The sequence below is a fragment of the Ammospiza caudacuta genome, chromosome 31, assembly GCF_027887145.1.
Source record: "Ammospiza caudacuta isolate bAmmCau1 chromosome 31, bAmmCau1.pri, whole genome shotgun sequence".
In the NCBI taxonomy this organism is placed as follows: Eukaryota; Metazoa; Chordata; class Aves; order Passeriformes; family Passerellidae; genus Ammospiza; species Ammospiza caudacuta.
In genome coordinates, this window is record NC_080623.1 from 5181420 (window position 1) to 5197740 (window position 16321).

Genomic DNA, 16321 nt, shown 5'->3' on the forward strand with positions numbered 1-16321 from the left:
GAGTCCCTACCACCGATCCCATCACAGTCGATCCCGTTACAGTTGATCCCATTCCAAGTTTGTCCTTACGGTCAGTCCTGTTACAGCTGGTCCCTACATCCAAAACTGTTACAGCCTATCCCATAATAGCCGATCCCATTACAGTCAATCCCACAGTAGCTGGACCCTACAGCCGATCCCATTATAGCTGATCCCATAACCGGCGATTCCATAACGGGCGCTCCCATTACAGCCGATCCCGTTACCCTGATTCATAACGGCCGATCCCATTACAGCCGATCCCGTTACCCCGATCCCATAACGGGCGATCCCATTACAGCCGATCCCATTACACCGATCCCGTCGCCCCGATCCCATTACAGCGGCCCCGTCACAGCCGATCCCGTTACACCGGTCCCGTTACCCTGATCCCCTAACGGGCGATCCCATTACAGCCGATCCCGTCACCCCGATCCCATTACAGCGCTCCCCGCAGCCAATCCCCGGTCCCAGCCCGTGTCCCCGCGCTGTCCCCAGGCCATGGTGGCGCTGTCCCCGAGCCATGGTGGCGGTCCCGGTGGCCCCGGCTCTGTCTCGGTTCGCGGCCCCGGCCGCGCTTTCCGTGGCCGCGCTCCTCCTCCTCCTCCTGCTGTCCTTCCTCCCGCCCGGGCCGGGCCGGCGGCGCTCCGCAGGTCAGTGCTCCCGGTGGGCAGCGGGACTGGCGCCACTAACGGCCCCGGGAGGGCCCCGGTAACGCCCGCGGACCGGCACCGGTAACGCCCACGGACCGGGACCGGGAGGGAACCGGAGCCGGGAGAGGCAGCGGCAGGGAACGGGGACTAGGAGCAGTAAGGAAAGCAGAGCAGATCCCACCGGGAACAGCGACCCGGGCCGGTAACGGGACCGGCGATGAACTGGAACCAGTTAGGGACAGGTACTGGAACCAGCACGGAGCAGGAACTGGCACCAGTAACAGCCCCGCACAGGGACCGGCGGGGAGCTGGAACCGGGAGAGGTAGAGAATGGGGACTGGGACCAGTAAGGAAAGCAGTCTGGAACCAGTGGGGAGCACAGAGTCCCACAGGGAACACAGACGGGGACTGGTAAAGATGGACTGGGACCAGTAAGGAGGATAAACTGGCACCAGTAAGGAGGGCGGACCAATAACTACAGGGAATAGAGATTGGGATGAACAGGGAACCCAGACTGGAACCAGTAAGGACAGAGTGGCACCAGTAAGGAGTGCAGAGCAGCTCCCACTGGGAACAGGGATTCGGACCAGTGAGGACAAACTGGCCCCGCTAAAGAGGGACTGGGACCATTAAGGAGAGCAGGGCAGGGAAAACAAACTGAGACCAGTAAGGACAGACTAGCACCAGTAAGGAACAGAGATTGGCACCAGTAAGAAGGACGGAGCAACTCCCAGAGAGAGTATGCACTGGGTCCAGTAAAGACAAACTGGGACCAGTAAGGAGAGGCTGGGACCGCTAAGGACAGCCTGGCCCCAGTAGGGAATCGAGACTGGGACCGGTAACGAGGACTCCCAGTAAGGAGTCCCCCCACGCCCCCCCGGGCGGGAGTGTCCCGGCGGCGGCAGCGGGGCTGTCCCAGTGTCGCCGCGTTCTTCCCCAGGGTGCCACTCTGCGCTGGCAGCGTCACTCAGAGGGACAGAGCCGCCCGTCCCGCCTTGGGATTTGCCCGAATTTCCCGATTTTTTCCAGGCAGGAAAATGCCCCCGAGCCCCGCGGGACCCCAGCACACTGAGACCCTGGGGGTCGGCAAAGCCATCGCCGTCCTCACCTCCGGGGGGGACGCGCAGGGTAAGAGCACCTCAAAACCCCCGGGATCCAAAATCCCTAAAAATCCCCAGCCTGAAATCCCCCCAAAACCCCCCGAATTTCTCCCCCCTCCTCCAAAACTCCGCAAATCCCCTGGGATCCCCGGAATCCCCAATCCCCCCCCCCAATCCCCCCCCCCCCCAAAATTCCCCCCCCCAAATCCCTAAAAATCCCCCCCCCCCAAGTACCTAAAACTGCTCATTTGGAGGTAAAAATCAGGATTTTGATGCCACAACCATCAGGGTTTTCCCTGGATTGAGGTTCTGGGAATGACCTTGGTGGGGGTTTGGGGTCGGGTGGAGCTCGAGGGGTTTTGGGATAGCAGAGAGGAACAATGGTGACAAAATTCGGGCAGGGGACTCCAAGTGGGCGCCGGTGGCACTTTGGTACTGAGCCACAATAATCAGGATTGCCCAAAATTCCAAGGATTCATCCCCAGATTTGGGATTTTTCTGGGGGTCCCAAGGATGGGCGGACAGACATGGGGGGCTGCCAGGCCATGGGCCCCCCCCCCCCCCCGAGTGTCCCCTCCCCCCACCCCCGTGTTTGTCACCCATGTCAGGCGCTGCCACCAAAGGTCACCGGGGCAAAAATAACCCAGGCGGTGGCAGCTGCGAGGGGGGGGACAGGGGGGGTACGGGGGGGACAGATTGGGGGTGTCCACTGAGGGGTGGCAGCTGCAGGGAGGTGACAGGGGCTTGGGGATGTCACCAAGGGGTGACAGGATGATGGCGGTGCCCCACAGGGATGAACGCGGCCGTGCGCGCCGTGGTGCGTGTGGGGATCTACACCGGGGCCAAAGTGTTCTTCGTGTGTGAGGTCAGTGTCAGCCCCAACCCCAAAATTCCACAGCCCCACCGCAAAATTTGGGAAAAGGTGTCCTTGAACCACTGTCCGTTCTGTCCCCACAGGGCTACCAGGGGCTGGTGGATGGTGGTGACCACATCAGGGAGGCCACGTGGGAAAGTGTGTCCATGATGTTGCAGCTGGTGAGGGACACATGGACAGGGGGACACATGGACAGGGGGACAGTGGGGAATCACCTCCTGGGCTGGGGAGGCACTGGGCATGCTTCTCACTGGTCCCAGTTTGTCCCTCACTGGTTCCAGTCTGAGCCTGGGCTCAGCAGAAAATGACCCAGAAGCAGAGCTGGGATGGGGGGAGGGAGGGAAGGGTGGACACAGGGATGGACACAGGGACGGACATGGGGATGGGATGGATGGATGGACACAGGGATGGACGTGGGGATGGGATGGGATGGGATGGATGGATGGATGGGTGGATATGAGGATGGGACAGAGATATGGACATGGGGATGAGATGGGCAGATGGACAGAGGGGTGGACAGACACAGGGATGGACATCCAGCCCCAAGGCTGTGCCCCACCGTCCCTCCCCAGGGTGGCACGGTGATTGGCAGCGCGCGCTGTCAGGATTTCCGCACACGCGAGGGGCGGCTGCGCGCTGCGCGGAACCTGGTCAAGCGCGGCATCACCAACCTGTGCGTGATCGGCGGCGACGGCAGCCTCACCGGTGCCGACACCTTCCGCGCCGAGTGGGGCGGGCTCCTGGCAGAGCTGCTCAAAACCGGTATGGGGAGGGACACCGGGGGAGCCCCGTAACCCCCCTGGGGTGAGGGAGAGGGAGGGGGCACAGGGAAAGGGTTGGAGTCAAAAGAGAAAGGTTTGAGTTCAAAAGCACACAAAAATTTGGGTTTTCGCATATAATAATGTGGTGTTCTTCCCTAATTATGGAAGTTAAGGACACTTTTGCTCCCCAAGGGGACACTTTGAAGGAGGGCAGAGAGAGAACAGGGGGTGTGGAAAGGTTTGGTTTTGAATCAGGATGTGAAACTCCAAAATTGTTTTTTTTTTCCATAATTATGGAGGTTTGGGGCACTGTTGAAGATGTTTTAAAGGGGGACACAGAAGGAAAAGAGGGTGCGGTTAAAAAACGCAGGGTGCAGCACTCAAAAATTTGAGGTTTTCCTGCAAAACAGAGATTTGTGGCACTGCTTCCCCCTGAGGGGACATTTTCGGGGGGGTCTCACGTCAGGAAAGGAGGGTGTGGGAAGGTTTGTTGTTGCAGTGTGATATAAGTTTGTGATTCCAAAAAAACTTTGGTTCCAAAATCAAGGTGTCCTACACAAAAATACAGTGTTTTGTTACCCAAAGCTGAGTGTTTTTCCCCCAAACAATCCCTTTGACACTTCTACCCCCCAAGTGATCATCTGGGGATGGTGTCCCCCTCCTGCCCACCCTCTCCCCAGGTGGCATCACGGCAGAGGAGGCGCAGCGCTCGAGCCACCTGAACATCGTGGGCATGGTGGGCTCCATCGACAACGACTTCTGTGGCACTGACATGACCATCGGCACCGACTCGGCGCTGCACCGCATCATGGAGATCGTGGATGCCATCACCACCACAGCGCAGAGGTGACAAGGACACTCTTGTTGTCCCCCAGCCCCCGGTGTTCCCGTTTCGGGTGGGTGACGCTTTCTTGTCCCCACAGCCACCAGAGGACTTTTGTGCTGGAGGTGATGGGGCGGCACTGCGGGTATGTTCTGGCACCTAGGAGGGGTTCTTGTCACCCCAAAAATTGGGGGAAGTGGCTCAAAAGCAGGTTTTGGCCCCATTTCAGGTACCTGGCTCTGATCACAGCCCTGGCCTGTGGTGCTGATTGGGTTTTCATCCCTGAGTCACCCCCCGAGGACGACTGGGAGGAGCACCTGTGCAGGAGGCTGACTGAGGTGGGAGGGAGGGATGGACACGGGGGATGGAGGGATGGAGGGATGATCTCCCCCCGTCCCTATCCTTGTTGACACCCTGTGATCCCCCCAGACCCGTGATGGTGGCTCCAGGCTCAACATCATCATTGTGGCTGAGGGCGCCATCGACAAGCACGGCAAGGCCATCACCTCGGACGAGATCAAAGCTGTGAGTGGGGATGGGGGGACATGGGGGACATCCCCCTTTGCCCCCTCCCTTTTTGGGGCCAGTCCCAGAGCTCTCCTGTGTCCCTGCAGCTGGTGGTGAAACGTCTGGGGTACGACACCAGGGTGACCATCCTGGGCCATGTCCAGCGTGGGGGGACCCCCTCAGCCTTCGACCGCATCCTGGTGGGCACCTCCTTCCTCACCCCGGTCCCAAACAAAGGGACCTGGAGGTGACTGACAGCCCCCCTTGGGAGGTGACACCCCTGATGTCCCCTCAGGCCAGCAGGATGGGTGTGGAGGCTGTGATGGCACTGCTTGAGGGGACACCAGAGACGCCGGCCTGCGTGGTCAGTCTGTCCGGCAACCAGGCCGTGCGCCTGCCCCTCATGGAATGTGTCCAGGTGGTGAGTGGGGATGGGGGGACGCTGGGAGTGGTCCCAGACCCAGTCTGGGTCCCTAAGATGGTTCCCATCCCTAAGATGTCTCCAAATCCTCCAGGGAGTGTCACCAAGCCAGCCCCAGGGATGGATCCCACCCCAAGACACCCCATTCCAACCCAAACCCATCCAAAACCCTCCAACCCTACCCAGGACACCCTGATCCCATCCCAGGACACCCCAATTCCACCCAGGAAACCCCAATCCCACCCCAATCCCCCTCTGTGCCCCCAGACCAAGGACGTCACCACAGCCATGAATGAAGGACGCTTTGAGGATGCGCTGAAGCTGCGGGGCCGGTGGGTGGCACCTCCATGTCCCTGTCCCTGAAACCCCAATGTCCTCAAACCGTCTCAAAACCCCAACTTCCCTGATTTTTAGGAGCTTTCAGAACAACTGGAATGTCTACAAGCTGCTGGCTCACATCCGCCCGCCTGCCACCAAGGTAGGGAGCACTGGGGAGGGGCCCGAGCTGGGACACCCCAATTCCATCCCAGGCACGGATACCACCCAATCCCACCCCAACCCCCAGTGAGCCCTGTCCCTGTCCCCAGAGCGGGTACACGGTGGCCGTGATGAACGTGGGCGCTCCGGCCGCAGGGATGAACGCAGCTGTGCGGTCGACCGTGAGGATCGGCCTCATCCACGGGCACCGCATGCTCGCTGTGCACGACGGCTTCGAGGGGCTGGCCTTTGGCATGGTGAGGGTCCCGAGGGGAATGGGGTGGGAAAAGGGTCAAGAGAGGGACTGGGATGGGGAGATTCGCACAGGGAACAGGGCTTGGGATGGATTTGAGGGGCTGGCATTCGGGATAGTGAGGGTCCTATGGGTGAAAGGAGTTGGGATGGGGAGATCCCTATGGGATGAAGGGGTGGCCAGGGCATGATGGATTTGAAGGGTTGGGTTTTGGAATGGGGAGATCCCAGTGGAAAAACAGGCCGGGAAAAGAGTTTGGGAAATGCAGGATGGATTTGAGGGGTTGGATTTTGGGATGGGGAGATCCATGTGGGAGAAGGGTGAAAGAAAAGGACCTGGGAAGGGGCAGTTGTGGCACTGCAGGGATGGAGATTCCTCAGGATGGGGGTGTTTAATTCCTGTCCAAACCCCAGCCCTGCTATGGGTCTGATCTGCTGCTGTCCCCAAGCCAGGGGACATTGTGTGACCTCCTGAGAGGGCTGAGGGGACATTGTGTGAGCCCAATGTCACTCTGAGAGGGCTGAGGGGGGCCATTGTGACCCCAGATCCTTCTCCCACCCCATTAAACCCCTGTTTCACCCCTCAGGTGGAGGAGATCAGCTGGAATACTGTGGGCAGCTGGACGGGGCTGGGAGGATCCAAACTAGGCACCAAGAGGTGAGTCCCCGCTGCGTGTGGGGTCATTTGGGGTCCCTCTGGGGTCCCCCTCTGGTCAGGCTCATCCCAAGGAGTCTCCCCTTCCCAGGACTCTGCCCAAGAAACATTTTGAGGAGATCAGCGCCAACATCAGCAAATTTGGGATTCATGGTCTTATCATCATCGGTGGCTTTGAGGTCAGTGCCGTGTGGGCAGGGTGTGGTCAGCGGGGTGGGGTCAGTGGGGCTTGGTCAGAGCATGGTTGGGGTGTGGCTAGGATAGGGTTAGAGAGGCATGGTTGGGGGGTGGCCAGGGTGGGGTCAGGGTCCCTCTGCCATCCCCCAGGCATTCACAGGCAGCCTGGAGCTGGTGGAGGGCCAGGTCTGGTCAAGGTGTGGTCAGTGCCCCCACTGTTCCTCGCCTCTCTGCATTGTCCCCTGATGTTCCCATTGTCTCTCAGGCGTTCACAGGTGGCCTGGAGCTGGTGGAGGGCCGGGCACGCTTTGAGGAGCTCTGCATCCCCCTGTGCATCGTGCCCGCCACCGTCTCCAACAACGTCCCCGGCTCTGACTTCAGCATCGGCGCTGACACCGCCCTCAACACCATCACCACTGTGAGACCCCAGATACCTCCCCAAAATTCCCCTTGTCCCAAACACGATCACCCTGGTCGGACACCCCATCCTGTAGCCTCTGCTCCCAAACATCATCACCACAGTGAGAACCCAAATCCTGTATCCCATATCCCTCCCGATGCTAAACAGCATCATCACAGTAAGATCCCAGTGGAAGTCTCAAATTCCCCTTATCCCAAAGCACTTCTCCTACCTCTATCACCTCTCTGAGACCCTGATGGAAATCCCCCAACTGCCCTGACATTAGACCCCTTTTCCTGACCCCAAATCCCACATTTCAGACATGTGACCTGATCAAGCAGTCTGCAGTGGGCATCCCAAATTCCCTGGCCCTAAACCCCTTTTCCTGACCCCAAATCCTGTCCCCACTGCAGACGTGTGACCTGATAAAGCAGTCGGCTGCAGGCACTAAGCGCCGTGTGTTCATCATCGAGACCATGGGTGGCTTCTGTGGCTACCTGGCCACTATGGCTGGGCTGGCGGCCGGCGCTGACGCCGCCTACATCTTCGAAGAGCCCTTCAGCAGCCGTGACCTGCAGGTGGGGACAGTCTTGTCCCCAGTCCCCAGTGGCACCCGGGTGGTGTGCAATGAGTAGGTTCCCCACTGACCCCGCTCCCACCTCCATTCCCGACCCCACAGGCCAATGTGGACCACCTGACGGAGAAGATGAAGACCACGGTGAAGAGGGGGCTTGTGCTCAGGTGGGTTCCAGCCTTGGGAGGACCTCATGGCACCCCCGTGGGGATTGGGTTTGGGATCAGGGGAACTGGGCTCTCACGGTGGTGATGGGCAAGGGATGGAAGATTTGGAGTCTCATTGTGGTGCTGCTGTTTGGGATCAGTGGAATTGTTTGGGATGGGGTGAATTACGGGATTTGGGCCTGATCCTGTCCCTGGTGCAGGAATGAGCGTTGCAATGAGAACTACACCACAGATTTCATCTACAACCTCTACTGCGAGGAGGGCAAAGGGATTTTTGACTGCCGGAAAAACGTCCTGGGGCACATGCAGCAGGTGGGAATGGGGTGAGGGTTTGGGAATTCCCCCAGCAACAGGATCGGTGTTCAGGGGATTTCCCTGGGAAGGGGATTGGGATTTGGGAGATTTCATTGGCTCATCCTGGATTCTCCTGGGGCAGGGAGGCAGCCCCACCCCCTTTGACCGTAATTTCGGCACCAAGATGGGCGCCAAGGCTGTGGCCTGGATCACCGGGAAGATCAAGGAGTGCTCCCGGCATGGTGGGTGCTGCTGGATGGGGGATCCCAAAGGGGCCCCAGAGTGACCCTACATTCCCAAACCATTCCCAAAAAGCCCTCCTGTGGATTCTGGGGGATGTTCCCCACTCCTGGATGATCCCAAACATTCCTAACCTCCCCTCCCATGTTTTTGAAAGGTCCCAAATATTCCCAACCTACCCTCCCATAGGTTTTACCCTCATGCAGCATCCCCAGCATTCCCAACCCCTGCTCCAGGAGGATCCCAAACATTCCCAACTTCCTGTCCCAGGTGTTTTCCCATCCCTGAAGATTACCAAACATTCCCACCCTTCCCTCCCACGTCCCTGGAGGATCCCAACCATTCCCAACTCGCCTCCAGGAGGTTCCCTACCATTCCTGTGTTCCTCCCAGGCCGGATCTTTGCCAACACGGTGGACTCGGCGTGCCTGCTGGGGATGCGCAAGCGCAGCCTGGTGTTCCAGCCCATCGCTGAGCTGCGCCAGCAGACGGATTTCGAGTGCGTCTCCTTCCCTTCCCCACCCTGGGAAAGTGGGACAAAGCCTGGGATCCCTCCCCAGGGATATCCCCAGTCTGTCCCTGTCCCCTCAGGCACCGCATCCCCAAGGAGCAGTGGTGGCTGAAACTGCGGCCCATCCTCAAAATCCTAGCCAAGTACAACATCGAGCTAGACACATCTGAGACGGCGCACCTGGAGCACCTGACCCGCAAGGTCCTGGTCCCCGAGGCCACTCTGTGACAGGGACAGCAGTCACTGCCAGCCTGAGGAACCCCAAAAATCCCCTTTTCTCACAACATCCTGGGGCTTTTCAGGGATTTTATGGGATTTTGAGAAGGGGTCCCCAAGTGGTATCAGGATAAATTGAGGATGGATGGTGGAGGTTGAGGTTTTTAGGGTTAAAAGTCATAAAGTGGAGATGTTTCAATAAATTCAGTGCTTGTCCAAGTGCTCCAGGTGTCTGTGAATCCATGGAAAGGCAAACCTGGACCCCACTGACACCAAATCCCTCCTCATCCTCAGGATTTCCCTGCCCAGCATAACACAGAGGGATAAAACAGGTAAAATTTGTGCCCCAAGTTCATCCCAGAAAACAACAATGACAGTTTTTAGCCACTTGGTTTCACCTTGGAGATCTGCTCTTCCACTGGATCCTGGAATAGATCCCAACCCCCCCCCCCCCCCCCCCCCCCAAACCAATATCAAAGGGTGAATTCCTAGAGGGAAACCTCAGGAACCTTGAAGAGGTGGGAGGGAAGCCCTCAGCTTCATGTGGAGCTCTCTGCAAAAGATTTCTTTCACCTACAAGAATTCCAGCCCTGCAAAATTTTGGTTTTTGAGGTGGTTTCTTGATGCAGCATAAAAGTTATGGATAAACAGGCAGAACTTCACTCTCCATGCTGGAGAAACACCTGGATCTTTGATTTTTAGCCAACCCATCCCACAGGATTACTCTGCATCCCAACCTACAATTTCTTGCCTTGGGTCCTTCCTCAAAGGAGACTTTTCCTTTAAAACCTTCCTTTTGCAAGGAAAAAAACCAAAAAAAAAAAAAAAAAAAAGGGGAAAAACAGATAAATCCAACAGCTGGGATATAATTTGCCATCAGAGGGATATTGTTCATTGCAGGAGAGTGAAATGGGGGGACAGGGAGAGAAGCAGAGGGAACAGAAAGGAGGAAATGGAGGGAGCGTGACAGAACAGGGGGAGAAAGGGAGGGGACAAAATGGAAGGGCCAAGGGGAGGAAAGAGAGGCAGCATGAGGGGCCAGCAGGGTGCTGGGTGGCCGAGGGGAACAAAAACCACGGAGAAGAACCTGGGAAGTGACAAAGTGAGCAGGGGAGGGGAAGGGCAGCTGTCCCTGGCTCAGGTGAGCAGCAGCAGGTACTCCTTGAGGCAGGCAGGCAGCGGCAGCTGCTGCACGGCCTGGGGCAGGAAGCGCAGGCCGAGCGAGCGGCGCACGGCGTAGCGCGACAGCGCCTGCAGCGTGCCCGGCGCCGAGCACAGCAGCGTCAGCCGCTGGCACAGCTGCGGGTCGCGGGCCACCTCCCAGGGCAGGCTCCCGTTCTTGCGCAGCTCGAAGTGTCCCGTGGCTCTGTGCAGCAAATCCAGGCAGGAATCCTCCCGCTCCGTGCCCAGGCCCCGCACCAGCAGCGCCACCAGGCGCGAGATGGGGCTCTGGCCCTTCAGGTTGACCACGCGCACCTCGGCGCCGAAGTCCAGCAGGACGCTGACGCTCTCCAGGTTGCCCTTCATGGCCGCCCAGCTCAGGGGGGTGTCGTTGTTGTAGTCCAGGGCGTTGACCAGGGCGCCGTTGGCCAGCAGGGCCCGCACGCACTCGGCGTTGTTCTTGAAGGCCGCCCAGTGCAGGGGCGTGTCCTTGTTGCCGTCCAGGGCGTTGGGGTTGGCTCCGTACTCCAATAAAATCTCCACGCAGGTTTCATCTTTTTCTGCTGCGTAGTGAAGGGCTGTCCGGTTGTAGCCATCCAGGGCGTTCACCTGGGGGAGAAAAAAAAAAGGTTTGGGGGTCAGGGAGTGGCTCCAGCTGGATCCTGCAGCAAGGGAAGAGCTAAAGGTCCCAAATCCCAAATGTAGGGAAAAATAAGGAAGGGTTTTAGCCAAGTAGCCAGGGGAAAGGGGGGTAAAAAATCCAGCAAATGTAGGGTTTAATTCTTCCTTCCCAGCCTCCTGAAATCTCAGTGCAAAAATTTAGGTTTCAATCCTTCCTCCTCTCCCGAAAATCTCAGCCCAAGAATTCCCTCCCTGTTGGAACAGTGAACCTTCCCCTGGTGCCGCTTTGTGAGGAAATACAAGCCCATGGAATATCCTGGGGTGGAAAAGACCTACAAAGATCTCCAAATCCAAGCCCTGGCCCTGCACAGGACACTCAAAAATCCCCCCCTATGCTGGGAGCATTGTCCAAACCCCAGTTTCCGGAGCTTGCGACACTCAGGGGGAAGAATGTTTTCCCAAAATCCAACTTAAGCACATCAGCTCCAACATCAGCTCTTAATCAGCTCTTCCTGACTTCCCTGCCCCTTATCTCGGAATTTTCCACCTGTTTTTGGTTTTTCCAAAGCTTTACCTCAGCTCCTTTTTGCAGCAGCAGCTCCACGCAGTCGGCATCAGCCACCATGCAGGCACAGTGCAGGGGTTTGAGAGTGCCGTGCAGGCAGTTCACATCGGCGCCCTGGGGAGCACAGGAACACCTCCGGTAAGGAACTCCCCATTTCCATCCCTTCAGAAAGGGTTAATTCACACAAACCCCAAGGGTTTGTAGGAACCGCCTCGGGGTCAGCAAAACCCATCCTTTCCCTGCCCTTCCCATCCCTTCAAGAAAGGCTTAATTAGGAGAAATCCCGGGGGTTTGTTCGCAAAACACTTCCGGTCTTAATTCCAGCTCCCGCTTGTGTTTCACTAATTCACTGTCACCGAACGGTGCTCGGAGACCCCCAGACACACCGCCAGCCCCGGGGGTTCGGAGGGTGGAAGGAAAAGCCTGGAGTCTCTAAACCAACCGGAGATGCCCTGATCTTACCCTCCCGGGAAAACCCCTCCAGGGGATCCCCACGGAAGCTCCGCAGGGAGCGGGACAGCCGGCGACAGCTCGGCACTGCCCGTCAGAGGCACCCGGAGTCCGGGCGGGACTCAAGCAGGCCGGCCCGACCGCGGAAGGGCTGGGATGTCCCGGCCACGGGGCCTCACCCGGCCGATGAGATCCTCCACGTTGTCCCGAGGGAAGGAGCGGATGGCGGCGATGGTGCGGATAAGGCGCTCGGACAGCGAGTACTTGCTCTGAATGCTCTGCATAATGTACCACATGGCGCGGGCCGCGCCGCGGCATCCCCGGCCGGCCCCGCCGAGCCCCGCGCCGGACCCGGGGCGGGGAGGGAGCGGCCCGGGCCGGGCCGAGCCGCAGAAGAGTCCGGAGGTGGAGCGGCGGCTGCTCCGGAGGAATGCGGAGTGGCCCCGGAGCGGTCGCGGAGCGGTCGCGGGGCGGTTCCGGGCGTCGCGGGGCGGTTCCGGGGTCCCGAGCCGCTCCCGGACCAGCAGCGGCGGCCGGCCAAGCTTGACGCGGAAATACCGCTAACCAGAAGTGAGGTCACACCAAGTGCCCCGCCCGACCGCCTCGCCACAAATCCGGCTCCGGCTCCCGAGCTGGTCCCGCCCCCTCCATGCTGTCCTCCAATCCCCAGCACCGATCGCTCTTAAGCCACGCCTCCCATCGGATTTTCACCAATCCGCGCTTTCCTAAGATCACGAAGGCCCTCCCCCTCCTCCATAGACCCCCTCCTCGTAACCCCCGTAATTTTCCCCCAATTTTCCCCATTTTTTCCCAATTTGCCTCCATATCCCGCTTTCCCCTTAGGCCACGCCCACACCGAGCTACCAACCACAAGGAACGCAGCAACACAACCTCGATGCGCCCGGGGGGCGGGGCCTCGTCGTAAAGAGGCCACGCCCCCCTACCCCGGCCCCACAAACGGACCCAAAACGGCACCAAAATTGGAATTTTTTTTAAATTCCTTTTTAACAACTTCTGCCCCCAGTTATTTCCAGGTATAACATCCAGGGAAGCCCCGGAGCTCCTGTTCAGGAGCCTCGGATCCCGTCAGAGATCTCTGTTTGTCCTTTATGGCCGTGGGTTGAGATCCCACTGGGAGCGCCCGCCCCTCGCCAGCCGCAGAGCAGAGCTCTAAATAAAGAAGATTAAATTCCTGGCTACCGAATATCGGGGTGGCTATCGCAATTTGGGGGGTGGCTACTGAATTCTGGGCGGGCTTGGTTACAGAATTTGGGGGGGGTTGGCCTCTGAATTTGGGGAATAGCTACTGCATTTGGAGGTTTTATCTTGATTTCGGAGGAAAAGCGGTGGGATAAGGGAGGGTCAAGGAGGAGGGGGTGGAGCTGGGGTCCTCCCAGTGCTCCCAGTATCACCAAGCCCCCCTACCAGTAACGCAAACACCCCCTCCCAGTGCTCCCAGGAATCCAAATTCTCTCTCCCAGTAAGCAATCTCCCCTCCCAGAACCCCCAGGTCCCTCCTGGGGCTTCCTACATCCCCTCCCAGTCCCTCCCAGTTTATCCCAGTCCCCACAGATTCGCCTCTCCACATCTCCCGGTTTATTCCAAGGCCCCCAATCCCCTCCCAGTTCCTCCTAGTGCCCCCAGTACCTGTGCCTCGCTTGTCCCAGCCAAGGGGGGCACTGAGGGGGGAAAGGGGCATTAGGGGTTTTTTTAAGGTCACCCCACAGATCAGGGTCAGGGGTTTCTCTGGGAGGGCTTGGGGTCCTGCAGGGGGTTTGGGGAGCTCTGGGCTCCTTCTGTAGGGCTTTGGGGTCCCTGTGGGGAGAGATCAGGGGTTTGGGGTAACACCATGGGGGTATGAGGCCCTATATGAGCTTTTAGGGTCCCTCCTAAAAAGGGGGGAAAGGGGATGGTGCTTGGAGCTGAAGGGCAGGGCTTTGGACATTACCTTGGGGTAAATCCTGTAGGATTTGGGGTCACTCACCTACGCTGGAGGTCCCTGAATTTCTGTAGGCTACGCCAGCCTGTGGGGGGAGAGCAAACCATTATGGGAACCCCCCTAATTTGGGGTGGCCCCCATTTGGGGTGAGATCTCACCTGCCATCCTGGGGTGCTGTGGGACTGGGGGGGCTCCAGTGGGGCCAAGCGGCTGCAAAAGAGAGGAGGGAAGTTTGGGGGACCCCCCCCCCCTTGTGAAATTGAGGGAACCCCATCCCAAGTTAGGATGCCCCACACTCCTTACCTGACCACTTGACTGCTGAGCTGCCGGCGGGGCTGGGGGGTGACTGGAAAGGAGACAGAAAATTTGGGAGAATCCCTATGGGCAAGGAGGGGATGAGGAGCTGTTTTACGGCGTGAAAGACTCCCCTACAAATTTGGGGGGCACTTACCTGAATGTGTGGGGGAGGGATGGGGAGTGCTGCTGTGGCTGCTCCAGTGCCAGCCTGGGGAGAGCTGTGTGGGGAGATTTGGGGGGGACAGTTTTGGGGGTGAGGTGAGGGGCAGGAGGGATTTGGGGGGGAGTTTGGGGGCCAGAGAAGGGGAAGGGGGGCTTTAGGGGCCACCTGCATGCGGCGCAGCTCCTCATTCTCCCGGCGAAGTGACTCCAGCTCCCTGGGAAGGGGGAGGATTTAATGGAGGGTGGGTTTTCCCCCACATTTGGGGTGGGGGTCCCTCCATAGTGCAGCTGAGGGGGGCAGAGCAAGGGGGTGGGAACTCACCAAGATGGCAGTGAATGGCAGAACATGCTGTCACCAATGTGGCAGCCAAGGGGGGATAAGACACTCCCAAAAAAGGGGCCAGAAGGCTGAGGACTGTCATTAAGGTGCTGACCAAGGAGTTGCCTCACCCACATGCCCAGAGGAGCCCAAGATGGAGGTGTAAACCCCCTTCCATAGCGTCCCCCTCACCTCCTCCTCTCCCCCAGCTCCTCTCTGGCCTTGTCCAGCTCTGCCTGCACCCGCCGAGTTCTGTCCCGGTGCAAGTCCACCAGAAGTTGTGCCTGTGCCGTCTGGAACTGCCACACCTGGGGGATGTGGGTCACTCCCTTGTACCCCCCAGCGTGTGGGGTGGGGACAGTGGTGGAACTTCATCCTCCGTCACCCGTGTCCTCCTTACCTGTGTGATGTGGGCAAGGTGCTTGAGGGTGAGGGCCACTGGGTTCTTGAAGAAAACCTTCTCCTCTGGGCGCATCTGTTGGGCATGGGGGTGTAAAAAGGATGGGAAGAAGGCTGGGAACGGGAAGGGAAAAGGGTAGGAAGGGGATGTGGGGAACAACATGGAGGACACTGGCCTGATCAGATATGGGCAGGTAGCGGCAGGCGGTGCCACAGACTGGGCAGGGACCTGTGGGGAGAAAAAAGTGAGAAAAGTGAGAGAAAAATATGTCCAAAAGTCCCAAAAATTGTGTTCCTTGAGGGAAACGGACCATTTCCCTTCATTTTAGGGTTTTAAATTGAGGCAGGATCCTCCATTTCCACCATGCTAAGGGTGTAAATTGAGGGGAAATTCTCCTTTTCCCATAATTTAAAAGACAGAAATTGAGGGGAAACCCTCTTTCCCCGATATTTTAGGAGTTTAAATTGAGGGTAGAGCCCTCACTTATTTATTTCCTTGAGTTGAGGTGACCCTTCCTTTCCCTCTCATTTTAAGGGGCTAAATTGAAGGAAACTCCCCCTTTCTCAGCATTTAAAGGGCTTAAACTGGGGGTTTCCCTCAATTTTACCTGAGCCCCCACAGCCCTCGCACAGGATGTGGCCGCAGTTGGTGATGGCGAAGTGGGCACCATCCTGGCGGAAGCAGCGACAGCAGTGGAACCAGTCCATGGTGGTGCTGGAGCGAGGAGCCGCCTGTGCTGCCTCCACACAGGAGAGCCTGGGAGGGAATGAGGGGGAAAGGTGAAGGGAAAAGAGTGGGAAAAGGTGAGAGGAAAAAGAGATGGAAATGTGAGGGGGAAAGGGTCAGAAATGTGAGGGAAGAAGGGCTGGAAGCGTGAGGCCAAAAAGGGCGGGAAACGTGAGGGGGAAAGGGTCAGAAATGTGAGGGAAGAAGGGCTGGAAGCGTGAGGCCAAAAAGGGCGGGAAACATGAGGGGGAAAGGGTCAGAAATGTGAGGGAAGAAGGGCTGGAAACACGAGGGGAAAAAACAGCAGGAAAGGTGAGAGGGAGAAGGGTGGGGAAAGGGAGGAAAAAAAAAGTGTGGGAAACATGAGAGAAAAAAGGGTGAGAAATGTGAGGGAGAAAAGGGCGGAAAAGGTGATGAGGGAAATGGTGGGGGAAAAGAAGAGAAAAAAAGCAAGAAAGGGGAGAGATGAAAAAAGTGGGAAATGTGAGGGGGGAAAGCGCCACCTGGATGGGGACAGTGAAACCAGGATTGGGACATGAGGATGGGGACAGCAACACCTGGA

General features: G+C 58.2%; 3 protein-coding genes across 4 annotated transcripts; 1 reads left to right on the forward strand and 2 right to left on the reverse strand.

The window, feature by feature from the left end:
- Positions 1–868: 868 nt before the first annotated feature.
- Positions 869–9342, forward strand: PFKM (phosphofructokinase, muscle). The gene is made up of 23 exons (XM_058822178.1): positions 869–913; positions 1701–1799; positions 2563–2636; positions 2729–2806; positions 3218–3407; positions 4087–4252; positions 4330–4374; positions 4459–4567; positions 4659–4754; positions 4844–4936; positions 5032–5157; positions 5425–5489; positions 5572–5635; positions 5745–5891; positions 6474–6544; positions 6633–6720; positions 6984–7136; positions 7532–7696; positions 7798–7859; positions 8060–8171; positions 8296–8395; positions 8786–8891; positions 8984–9342. Exons 1-23 carry the CDS (start codon positions 889–891, stop codon positions 9129–9131), a joined length of 2382 nt encoding a protein of 793 aa, XP_058678161.1. The 5' UTR covers positions 869–888; the 3' UTR covers positions 9132–9342.
- A 398-nt stretch (positions 9343–9740) lies between these two features.
- ASB8 (ankyrin repeat and SOCS box containing 8) lies at positions 9741–12453 on the reverse strand. Of its 2 annotated transcripts, none has more exons than XM_058822164.1 (3): positions 12096–12453; positions 11476–11580; positions 9741–10889 (listed from the first exon to the last, which is right to left on the reverse strand). In XM_058822164.1, exons 1-3 carry the CDS (start codon positions 12210–12212, stop codon positions 10257–10259), a joined length of 855 nt encoding a protein of 284 aa, XP_058678147.1. In that variant the 5' UTR covers positions 12213–12453; the 3' UTR covers positions 9741–10256. The 2 variants fall into 2 exon arrangements, with proteins under 2 accessions (XP_058678147.1, XP_058678146.1); XM_058822163.1 differs by having other exon boundaries at positions 11929–12453.
- A 570-nt stretch (positions 12454–13023) lies between these two features.
- RNF212B (ring finger protein 212B) lies at positions 13024–15740 on the reverse strand. Its single transcript, XM_058822245.1, has 11 exons — positions 15641–15740; positions 15209–15261; positions 15034–15108; positions 14826–14941; positions 14481–14529; positions 14307–14370; positions 14159–14201; positions 14014–14065; positions 13901–13940; positions 13564–13595; positions 13024–13086 (listed from the first exon to the last, which is right to left on the reverse strand). Exons 1-11 carry the CDS (start codon positions 15738–15740, stop codon positions 13024–13026), a joined length of 687 nt encoding a protein of 228 aa, XP_058678228.1.
- Between the last annotated feature and the right edge of the window lie 581 nt (positions 15741–16321).